The following is a 12,249-nucleotide window of genomic DNA, read 5'->3' on the forward strand; positions in this document are numbered from 1 at the left end:
AAATGTCACGCGCCGCAGCGCGCCGGAAGCCTGAGAGTGTAACACAGTTTCCCAGCAGTCAGCAGCTGTACGCGGCCCATGTGGATCTGGCAGACCCCGGCGAAACAGCGGCTCAAGAACAGCACAATCAAGCCTGTGTTTGCGCTAATGCGAGCTCGTTAAGTCGCCTGTGTGTCTGAGCTCATGAAGATGTTGAAGGAGGCGTTAGACGGGCAGCTCACGGTGCTTTATAACGCCGTCGCCGGTGAGTGAGACAGATGATGAGACACTGATTCAAACACATCGCAGATCTGCAGCATCACACACTCATCTGGACACCTCACACACTCTTATTAGAGTGATTTGCTCATATGCAGATCGCATTGTCATGTTTTTTTTCCACTGACATGTATCAGTTCCAGCTCGGATGAATGAAAACAGCAACACATTATCTGCTCTTTCTGTCAGCAAACTGTAATTACATTTCTTGTTAAAAAAAAAAAAATCATTTGTAGAGCAGTTACGTTAACGTGTGTTTGTCTTAAACACAGAAAATATGATAATCTTGCTTAGGTAGTCTATCTTAACTAAATATACACGCACACACACAGTATATTGTGTTGGTCCCCATTTTGTTGACCCGTCGAGGCATGGACTCCACTAGACCCCTGAAGGTGTGCTGTGGTATCTGGCACAAAGATGTTAGCAGCAGATCCTTTAAGTCCTGTAAGTTGAGAGGTGGGGCCTCCATGGACCGGACTTGTTTGTTCAGCTCATCCCACAGATGCTCGATTGGATTGAGATCTGGGGAATTTGGAGGCCCAGTCAACGCCTCAAACTGGCTGTTGTGCTCCTCAAACCATTCCTGAAGCGTTTGTGCTTTGTGTCAGGAGCATTATCCTGCTGGAAGAGCCACAGCCACCAGAATACCGTTTCCATGAAAGGCTGAACATGGTCTCAGCAATGCTTAGGTAGGTGGAGCGTGTCAAAGTAACATCCACATGGATGGAGGACCCAAGGTTTCCCAGCAGAACATTGGCCAAAGCATCACACTGCCTCCGCCGGCTCGCCTTCTTCCCATAGTGCATCCTGGGGCCATGTGTTCCTCAGGTAAGCCACACACACACATCCGGACATCCACGTGATGAAAAAGAACACGTGATTCCTCAGACCAGGCCAACTTCTTCCATTGCTCCGTGGTCCAGTTCTGATGCTCACGTGCCACTGTTGGTGCTTTCGGCGGGGTCAGGGGTCAGCATGGGCACCCTAACCTGACATACGCCTCAAACTGAGCTGCTCTGTGTATTCTGACAGCTTTCTATCAGAACCAGCATTAACTTCTGGAGCAGTTTGAGCTCCAGTAGCTCGTCTGTTTGATCGGACCCCACGGGCCAGCCTTCGCTCCCCACGGTCATCAATGAGCCTTGGCCGCCCATGACCCTGTGGCCGGTTCTCCACTGTTCCTCTTGGAGCACTTTTGATAGATACTGACCACTGCAGACCGGGAACAGCCCACAAGAGCTGCAGTTTTGGAGATGCTCTGACCCAGTCGTCTAGCCGTCACAATCTGGCCCTCGTCAAACTCACTCAAATCCTTACGCTTGCCCATTTCTCCTGCTTCACACACATCAACTCTGAGGACAAAATGTTCACTTGCTGCCTAATATATCCCACCCACTAACAAGAGCCGTGATGAAGAGATCATCAGTGTTATTCACTTCCCCTGTCTCGTAATGTTAAGCCTGTTCTGTGTGTGTGTACATATACTGTATACATACATGTATACATATTTTAACATTATAAATGTTAGTGTGGAAGTGGTAATTGTTCTGTATTTTGTGCTGTTCCTTTGGATAATGTAATAAAATGTGAGATTGTTTTACTGTATGAGGAGTTTCTGAAGTGTGTTTTTGTGCGTCAGTCTCAGTGCAGGTCCAGGTGGAGCCGGTGGGACGCTGGTTCGAGGCGTTTCTGAAGCGCAGGAGTAGAAATGTGTCAGCTTCGTTTCAAGAGTTGGAGGAAGAGGAGGAGCTGTCTGAGGAAGAGGAGGATGAGGAGCTTCAGCTGGAGGAGTATCCAATGCTGAAGACGCTGGACCCCAAAGACTGGAAGGTGTGTAGAGACGCTAAATTCGAATATATATTCGAATAGTAAAAAAAGCATTTTGAAGGTGAAAATTTATATTTTAATATAACATATAAAAAAAGCGTGAAAAAACGCCCGCAGTAGTAGAGGCGTGGCTGTCAGGTCAGACAGGTCACAGGAGTCGCTGCAGTAAAGATGGCAGAAAGTGCAGAGCCCAACTCGACCGCAGCAGAGAGTGATTTTAACTCCTAAATCTAAAGCCATGTCTGGAAGTGCGTTGGATTTTGGTCGGTGGGAGGTAAAATTGTTGAGCCGCGAGATAAAGTTGTATGCAAACTATGTAAGATAGAGTTAGCATACCATGCCTCATTTTATTTAACGTTAGGGCTGGGACAACGCAAAAAGTACGTCGACGCAAAATTTGCGCATCGATTCGTCAGACGCAAAATAAAGATGGTGGTGCCGGAGAGTAGTAGCAACCATAGATATACATAATAAAGTATATTATGTAATTAAGTATATTATTTATTATGTATATCTATGGTAGCAACACGAGTGGCTCCTCAGACTTTCAGAAGTGCAAGGCTTGCGGGTTGGCGCATGTGTTAAGGCATGGCATGCGCACATGCTTGCTCCGTGCGCGCACTCGTTTTGTTGTCACGGCTACATAAACAAATTTCTGCACACAGGAAGACAGATGTTTTGGTAATTTTTTATGTATTTTAATCACAAAAACAAACGTTTGCATCAAGTGAAAGCATCTGGCACATTGGCTACCTACATAATAAGCTGCTTAAAATTTAAAATGTTCAATGTCTAATCTGTGACCGAGGGGACCCATCCTCTAAGTGAGCAGTTTCATCCCAGGACTATTCCGGTTTTAAACGGAATATTGGCGCCCGTAATGCTCTCTACATGTAACTGTTTTCACTGTCATGCCGCGGATGCGCGTGGCGTTTCTGTTGCGGGTCAGCCACGGGGCTGCGTGGCGTTTTCTCTGCGTCACAGGCAGTGTGCAAACTTCAACCTGTTAACATGTTGCCGAAACAAAAACGGAAACGCCACGCAGCCGAGACGCTCACGCTTAGGGATGGGTATCGTTAAGATTTTAATGGTATTACTACTCTTACCGATACTGCTTATCGGTCCGGTACTTTAAGGGTATTCTTATCGGTACTTTTTGAGATAGATATATATATATATATATATATATATATATATATATATATATATATATATATATATATATATATATATATATATATGCATACATGCATACATGCATACATGCATACATACATGCATACATACATACATACATACATACATACATACATACATGAATGCATACATGCATGCATACATGCATACATGAATACATACATGCATACATGCATACATAAATACATGAATACATACATGCATGCATACATGCATGCATACATACATACATACATACATACATACATGAATGCATACATACATGCATACATACATACATACATACATACATGCATGCATGCATACATACATACATACATACATACATACATGAATGCATACATGCATACATACATACATACATACATGCATACATGCATACATACATACATACATACATACATACATACATGCATGCATGCATACATACATACATGCATACATAGACATACATACATACATACATACATACATACACATGCATACACACATACACATGCATACACACATACACAAACATACACACATACATACATGCATACATGCATACATACATACATACATGCACACGCACACACAATTAACAAAAATACACATTATATAGACCTATACAGTGCTTTCATTCAGGAAGAATTCTAGTAAAATATCATATCAACAGCAACATTACACACTAACTAAAGTTTGAAAGATGGAATCGCAAAGAATGGGACCTTTAAAACAAGCCGACTGTTAAAGATTGCATTCGTACAGTTCGGTACACACGTGCACAGAACCGAAATCCCTGTACCGAAACGGTTTGGTACGAATACGTGTACCGTTACACCCCTAATCCCTAGTAGAGACGTGTGTGTGTCCGTGAGTCTGTGTGAACTCAGTGCATTGACAATCTTCTCTTGATCTTCCAGAACCAGGATCATTACGCTGTTCTAGGCCTCGCACATGTCCGGTATAGAGCAACCCAGAAACAGATTAAAGCTGCTCGTAAGTGTCATTCCTGTCCTCTACGTCACTAAAGAACATGCGGGATGCTTAGCATTAACATGCTGTTGTTCTGCACAGATAAAGCCATGGTCCTCAAACATCACCCGGACAAGCGGAAAGCAGCCGGAGAGCAGATCGTGGAGGGCGATAATGATTATTTCACTTGTATAACAAAAGGTTTGGCTTTATCATGGGTGAAAATAATGCTGTTCGTGTTTTGAAAGTCTTAAGAGGACCTATTATGCTCTTTTACAAACTCTTGGGGCTTTACTAGAAAAGGCTTTCATGCTTGAATGGTCTTTGTTGCAGCTCCTCTCTTTCCAAGCCGGTTCTCAATATGCGTTTAATATCAGTCGCTACCCGAGTACACTGCAAAAAATGCTCTTCTTACTCAGTCATTTTGTCTTGTTTTTAGTCTAAATATCTAACAATTCTTTAATCAAGATGCATTTACTAGATAAGTAAAACGACATAAGAGAATTTTTTTCTTGTTTTGTTGAAAATAAAATCAAAATGAAGTGAGTTTTTGTAGCCTGACGTGGTCATTCTCAGTTCTAGTCAGAATATGAGTCTGATGCTCATTGGGCTGTGATTATGGGGCGTGTTTCAACCCAACCAGGAAAGACCTCAATTGGACAGAACTACAACCAATCAGAGCAACGAAGCGACGTCAACAGAGCTCAACTGCACTGTGTTGCCAAGTCCGCGTTTTTTCCGCGGGTTGTTTTCTATGTCCGAGGGTTAAAGCGACTATTATGTGATATATAGACCCATGAGTGTGAATTTTAGCAGCAACGTTGCCAAAATAACACACATTTTACTCACCAAACACCATTTTCCCCCCGGAGAACCCCCCGAGAAGCTATTGTTTAGGGCTAGTAGTTTGCGGGTTTTGTTGTGAAAACTTGGCAACCCTGTCTGCACGTGGGCTGGAATAAACGATCTTAGCCGGTGTTGTAAAAAAAAAAAAAGATTTTAATGCTACACAGAGTACTTACCCAACATGATCATCATTTCTGAGAGAAATAGTGAAGGTGATGCAGATACGAACAAGCTCTCCGTTTAGGATTTGAACAAATATAACCCAAGCCCCTTTGATGACGTGATGATTACGGTACTGTTGATCATCTGTCCGTCATCGTCTAAAGCCCGCCCTGATGATCTCATTGGTCAGAACAGTTTCTATTCGGAGATAATTACTCCTCTATGGAGCGACGCCAGACCGAACCGCCCGACCTATAAAATTGTGGGCGGGGCTAAGTTCGGCTGGCATCCAGGCTTGAGTTTTTGCTAAAACAGGCTTAATTTCTGATTGAAATCTTGTTTCCGTCCCAAACAGAAATAAGATTATTTTTCTCACCCCATTGGCAGATCATTTTGCCTGTTTTAAGCAAACACTCGGTTAATTTTGATATTTTTCACCAGAAAACAAGAGAAAATATCTTATGTCATACTTATCTAGTAAATGCATCTTGATTTAAGAATATTTAGATGTTTGGACTGGAAACCTAAGTTCACATCTTGACAAGTACACTTCAAATCTCCAGATGTGTTCTTGATCCTCCTCTTTTTTTATTTGAGGATGCATTGAGAAGTGACTTATGCAGACTTGAGACAGCCATGTATCCCATAATGCATCTCGCAACAACTAGCAAGCGTCAATGGCGGAGGAAAAAAGCGGTGTGATTAGGGGTCAAACTCTGAAGGTGTGTGTTGTAATCGTTGCCATTATTATTATTATTCCGCTCTTGAGGCTATGGCAGCCAATTGAACCGATTTCGGGAAAGTTATTAAAGTTGGCACACAGATAGAGGACAGCCTAAAACTGTCACCACTGCAAATTTGGAGTCTCTAACTCAATCCCTTAAGCGCCACCATATGTCCAAAGTTGCACTTACGTTTGTGCTCATAACTTTTGAGCTGTAAGAGCTAAAACAACAAAATTCAGTTGATTCCAGAAAAAAAGATCATTTGATTGCCCCCTATGACATAATTTTCTGTAGCTCCAAATTTCCCGCCAAAATTCGTACTTTTTCAAACTCCCAGACATTTTTTTCCCAGTTTGCATGAAAATCAAACCAGATCATCTTCAGACAATGCCAACAAGAAGTTAGGGAATTCAAGTCGGCTCATAAAACTGTTTCCGAATGAAAGGCAAACAAATTTTATGTAACTCTTGCAATAAATAGACATGGGGCTGTATCTCTGCAACACTTTATCATATTCAGCGCCACCTACTGGTCTGGAGAGAGCTAAAATGGCTATTTTTACTTTATTTAATTACTTTTATTTACTTAATTTATTTAATTTGTACTATTTTTTAACTTATGAACAGTTTGCCCAAAAATCATAAGTGATTTTGTTAAATTCGAGGCGTTTTTGTGTTGAATGATTTTCAATTTTCCCATATTGGCCATTTTGGGTGTCGGCCATTTTGAATTTTGTAGTAAAATGCTGTATTTCATGAGTGCATTAGCATATATCATTATGAAACTCGGTATGGGTCATTGACACAATGCCCTAAAGGAGCCTGAGGAGTTTAGAGCCAGCTCCACCAAGTGGTAAAATCTAATATTCACATGCTTATAACTTTGGATTTGGTTAATTTATTTTAGATAGACTTACTTAGATTTCGGCGGCTGCAGTGTGAACAACCAAGGCGGATTTGTTGCGACTTTTACGTCAATCTATTTCGACATTTGTTCTTTTACACATGCGGGTTGGTTTGAAACTCAAACAGTTCACACTGGAATCAGATATAGGCCACATTTTAAAAGGTAATGTGAACAGCCAAACAAAAAATCAGATCTGAGCAAAAAATCAGAATTGAGCATTAAGATTTGCGGTGTGAACGGGGCCGTATAAATAATTAATTAAATGCAAAACCGAAACAAAAAAAACGCAATTCACAAGCGCATATCGAACCGTGAAAGCCCTAATGAACGGTTAAATATTATTTTGAGAATTGTGACATCCCTATTACTAATTAACGCAACCAGGCCGCACCCCTTTATTATGCATATTAATTATTATAATGAGGAATATTGTGATGTGTTTGTTCCCGGGAGAAAACTCAAGTCTACAATGGAGACGTTTCAGGAGTTCAGAAGCACTGATATAGAGAAGAACTCTAACTTAACATGGAGAAAAGCATAATAGGTCCTCTTTAAACCCATGATCTGCTTTCTGAATGATCATTCTGGTCTCACTGCAGCAATAGAGATCCTGTCAGATCCGGTGAAGCGCAGAGCGTTTGACAGCGTGGATCCAACATTTGACAATGCGGTTCCTTCCAAGGCGGAAGGCAAAGAGAACTTTTTTGAGGTGTTTGCACCGGTGTTTGAGAGGAACGCAAGGTAAACGAGTCACACATGAGGGATTCACGACACGTTTAATGAACAGAAATCACACTGCCGTATTTCTATCAATCAGGTGGTCTGTCAAAAAACACGTCCAGAGTCTGGGAAACATGGAAGCATCTTTTGAAGACGTGGATAATTTCTATTCCTTTTGGTATGTGAATGAAACGCGCAGATTTGGAGCCTAAATGATGTCAAATTAAGGTACAGAATATAAACTTTTCCTTTCCTTTCTGAAGGTATAACTTTGACTCGTGGAGAGAATTTTCATATCTTGATGAGGAGGAAAAAGAAAAAGCTGAATGGTAAATATGTCTTATATCCTATTTGTTAAATTATGGGTTGATAGTCAACTAAAATTCATCACTTGAAATAAAATAAAAGTTTAAAGGCACAATATGTAAGTTTTTCGGATTAAAACATCCTAAATCCACTAGATCAATGTTATATATTAGGCTTGGGCGGTATCCAAATTTTGATACCGTCAAACCTCCTCCCTATTTTACCTCGGTATACGGTATTACCGTGAATAATTAAAACATTATGATGTAAGGCTCAGACAGCGTCAACAAACTGTTGGCTTGGCTTATATATATATATATAGGCCTATATTTTTATTTTATTTTTTACATTTGAGCCCCTGCCCCTGAGAAACTCTCTGCATGTTTTATGCTTACCGTTATGAGACAATTGTCAGACAATTGACATTTTTTTTTGTGAGTCCCATGTCCACTTGATTTTTGTGGAGTTCATGCTTATTGCTTACATTGCCAGCTGTGTGACAAAAGGCTTCGGCAATATTACAGCATAGTCCGAGGGTGCGCTCGGTTTTTCATCCACGCAGCAGTGAGTGGATGGTGGTTTCGGATATGCGCCCTTAGGTTCAAGGTATTTCCATCTCTTTTTGTTGCACAATTTGCAAATTGCCTCGTCTGTATTTACCGTCAAAACCCAAAATACTTCCAAACTGCAGAAGTTGTGTTCTTTTTTGAGACCGAATAACTCAGTGCCCGACTCGCCGTCTTTTCCCCTCTCTCTCTCTCTGTCTCTCTCTCTCTCTCTCTCATCCACGCTGTCACAACAACGCATACACATATTTAGGCATTTAATAAATAAATAGTATTTAATATGTAAATAGTTTAATTAGTTCAACTTATTAAATATTTAATAATTAATTGTTGATCAGCAATATGTAGGTTGATCTGGGGGTTTTTTTGACGGTTTGACGGTATTGAAACTGATACCGTTGCTATTTTTAGATCCCGCGGTATACCATTTTACCGTATTACCGCCCAAGCCTATTATATATTTTGTTGACTTGTGTGCATTATCCCAAACGTTTCTAAGAATGTTTAAATCCAGAGAAATCAGTGATTTTAACCCGGACACGGACCGTGTCGCTGATCAATGACATCATATCCGCGTTACCCTCCGGTGTTATTTTGTAGTAACCATGGAAACACAGCCGCTTTAATATCTGATGTGTTTTATTAGACACTGTGTGGATCATTGATGGACAGAAACTAATGGTTGTTCTCCAGCTCAACACAGTTCGTCTTATTGTTTAAATCTGGTGCTGTTGATTTACCGCAGAGTGCCGGGGTTTTAGCCTTTATATTTTCTGTTTTAATTTAAGTACTACAATAGTTCCTCAATGATACTAAAATATCATCTATTTTTGTGTGTATTCCTCCAGTCGAGATGAGCGGCGGTGGATTGAGAAGCAGAACCGAGCCTCTCGAGCTCTGAGGAAGAAGGAGGAGATGAACAGGATACGGACACTTGTTGGTGAGTATCGGCTCAGATGTGACGGACCTGTCAGGAGCTCTCGCTGTGAGCGGCTGTGTCAATCTGTGTGTGTGTGTGTGTGTGTGTGTGTGTGTGTGTGTGTGTGTGTGTGTGTGTGTGTGTGTGTGTGTGTGTGTGTGTGTGTGTGTGTGTGTGTGTGTGTGTGTGTGTGTGTGTGTGTTTGTTTCAGACACCGCCTACAACTGCGACCCACGAATCAAAAAATTCAAAGAGGAGGAGAAAGCCAGGAAAGAGTCAGAGAAGAAAGCCAAAGCTGAGGCTAAGAAACGGGAGCAGGAGGAGAAGGAGCGGGTCAGTGCCTCTAAACACTGACTGTGACTTTCTGTTTTAAACTCCTGTGTTTATATATATATATAAACCGATCAGGCATAACATTATGACAGGTGTATGACACTGATTATTGATGAGCTACTGGAGCTCAAACTGCTCCAGAAGTTAACGGTACTGATAGAAAGCTGTCAGAATACACAGAGCAGCTCAGTTTGAGACGTATGGGGCGGCAGAGCCACTGACCAGTCAGGGTGCCCATGCTGACCCCTGACCCCGCCGAAAGCACCAACAGTGGCACGTGAGCATCAGCACCGGACCACGGAGCAATGGAAGAAGGTGGCCTGGTCTGAGGAATCACGTGTTCTTTTACATCACGTGGGCGGCCGGGTGTGTGTGTGTGTGTGGCTTACCTGGGGAACACATGGCCCCAGGATGCACTATGGGAAGAAGGCGAGCCGGCGGAGGCAGTGTGATGCTTTGGGCAATGTTCTGCTGGGAAACCTTGGGTCCTCCATCCATGTGGATGTTACTTTGACACGCTCCACCTACCTAAGCATTGCTGAGACCATGTTCAGCCTTTCATGGAAACGGTATTCTGGTGGCTGTGGCTCTTCCAGCAGGATAATGCTCCTGACACAAAGCACAAATGCTTCAGGAATGGTTTGAGGAGCACAACAGCGAGTTTGAGGCGTTGACTCGGCCTCCAGATTCCCCAGATCTCAATCCAATCGAGCATCTGTGGGATGAGCTGAACAAACAAGTCCGATCCATGGAGGCCCCACCTCGCAACTTATAGGACTTAAAGGATCTGCTGCTAACATCTTGGTGCCAGATACCACAGCACACCTTCAGGGGTCTAGTGGAGTCCATGCCGCGATGGGTCAGGGAAAAGGGGGACCAACACAATATTAGGTCATAATGTTATGCATGATCGGTGTATATATACACACACACACACACAGATATTTATATATATGTGTAGTGTATATACGTGGAAAGCGGATGGTGCATTAGTTAGTTGCATTAAATATTTTTTTATTTGTTATTTGTTATATTTGTTAAACTAAAAAAATAATAACAATAATGTGCGTTAACTTGATCAATAACCACGTGCGAGTGTCTCTGTTAAGTTGCAAATTTTCTGTTTCCAAATATTTTAAAGTGAATTTTTATACTTTATTTTACGGTCCTGTTGTACGTACTGTGTACTTGCCATAGTGGTTACTATAACTAGAGATTCATTACTTTACTAAACCCCATCCTAAACCAATGTTAAGGTCGCGGGTTGTGATGTAAAGTTACTTTACTTGACTTGGTTCTTTCTTGGGTAAATTCACTGTGCGCACATATTGAAACGGCAATATTTTTCACTTTTTAACCCCTTTGTCTTCCTCATCTCTCCTCATTTTTGCTGGCATGTGGTGTGTTCCTCTGCAGGCGCGGCAGGCCGAGGCGGAGGCGGCGAGGATGTTGCGGGAGAAAGAGGAGGAGGCGGCGCGGCAGGCGGCACAGCAGGCCAAAAAGGAGAAAGAGGCTCAGAAGAAGGCCATCAAGAAAGAGCGGCAGAAGCTCCGGACCACATGCAAGGTAGGCAACATTCCCTGCATCTAGGGATGTCACAAGTACCGGTACTGAAATTTTAAAAAATGTGACGATACAGCATAGTGCTGCACGATTAAGCGTATTTTAATCATGATAACGAGCCTTATTATAGAGCCTTATTAAAGAGCTTAAGCTCTTTGCATCTGGCAGAGCCTCCACTTGCATGACTGCAAGTGGAGGCTCTGCCAGATGCAAAGAGCTTAAGTCCCTCAAATAGAGCTTTTCTCCTTAACTCTTTCCCCGTCTAGCCTGACGTGGTCATACTCAGCTCCAGTCAGAATATGACTCTGATGCTCCATTGGGCTGTGATTATGGGGCGTGTTTCAACCCAACCGGGAAAGACCTCAATTGGACAGACCGACAACCAATCAGAGCAACGAAGCGACGTCAACAGAGCTTAACTGCACTGTGTTGACAAGTCCGTGTTTTTTTCCCCCCGCGGGTTGAAGCGACTCTTATGTGATAAATAGACCCATGAGTGCGAGTTTTAGCAGCAACCTTGCCAAAATAACACTAATTTTTCCCCCAGAGAACTCCCCCGAGAAGCTATTGTTTAGGGCTAGTAGTTGGCAGATTTTGTTGTAAAAACTTGTGCACACGCTGGAGTAAACGATCTTTGCCGGTGTTGTAAAAAAATGCAAGAATTTAATGATACACAGAGTCCTTACCCAACATGATCATCATTTCTGAGAGAAATAGTGAAGGTGATGCAGATACAAACAAGCTCTCCGTTTAGGATCTGAACAAATATAACCCAAGCGCCTTTGATGACGTGATGATTACGGTACTGTTGATCATCTGTCTGTCATTGTCTAAAGCCCGCCCTGATGATTTCATTGGTCAGAACTGTTTTTGTTCTGCATAATTACTCCTATGGAGCGATGCCAGACCGAACTGCCCGACCTAAAAATGTTGTGGGCGGGGCTGAGTTCGGCTGGCATCC

General features: G+C 42.3%; 1 protein-coding gene across 1 annotated transcript in view; it reads left to right on the forward strand.

Annotated features, from left to right (window-relative positions):
- Positions 1 to 12,249, forward strand: part of dnajc2 (DnaJ (Hsp40) homolog, subfamily C, member 2) — a 27,188-nt gene continuing 14,939 nt past the window's right edge. Inside the window, exons 1-10 of the mRNA XM_067427014.1 lie at positions 1 to 244; positions 1,901 to 2,091; positions 4,191 to 4,266; positions 4,345 to 4,443; positions 7,481 to 7,622; positions 7,699 to 7,779; positions 7,865 to 7,930; positions 9,322 to 9,413; positions 9,604 to 9,725; positions 11,142 to 11,291. Coding sequence (XP_067283115.1) covers positions 184 to 244; positions 1,901 to 2,091; positions 4,191 to 4,266; positions 4,345 to 4,443; positions 7,481 to 7,622; positions 7,699 to 7,779; positions 7,865 to 7,930; positions 9,322 to 9,413; positions 9,604 to 9,725; positions 11,142 to 11,291 — 1,080 coding nt within the window. The 5' untranslated portion in view covers positions 1 to 183. The remainder of the gene's footprint in view (positions 245 to 1,900; positions 2,092 to 4,190; positions 4,267 to 4,344; positions 4,444 to 7,480; positions 7,623 to 7,698; positions 7,780 to 7,864; positions 7,931 to 9,321; positions 9,414 to 9,603; positions 9,726 to 11,141; positions 11,292 to 12,249) is intronic.

Source organism: Pseudorasbora parva, chromosome 20 (genome assembly GCF_024679245.1).
Source record: "Pseudorasbora parva isolate DD20220531a chromosome 20, ASM2467924v1, whole genome shotgun sequence".
Taxonomy (NCBI): domain Eukaryota; kingdom Metazoa; phylum Chordata; class Actinopteri; order Cypriniformes; family Gobionidae; genus Pseudorasbora; species Pseudorasbora parva.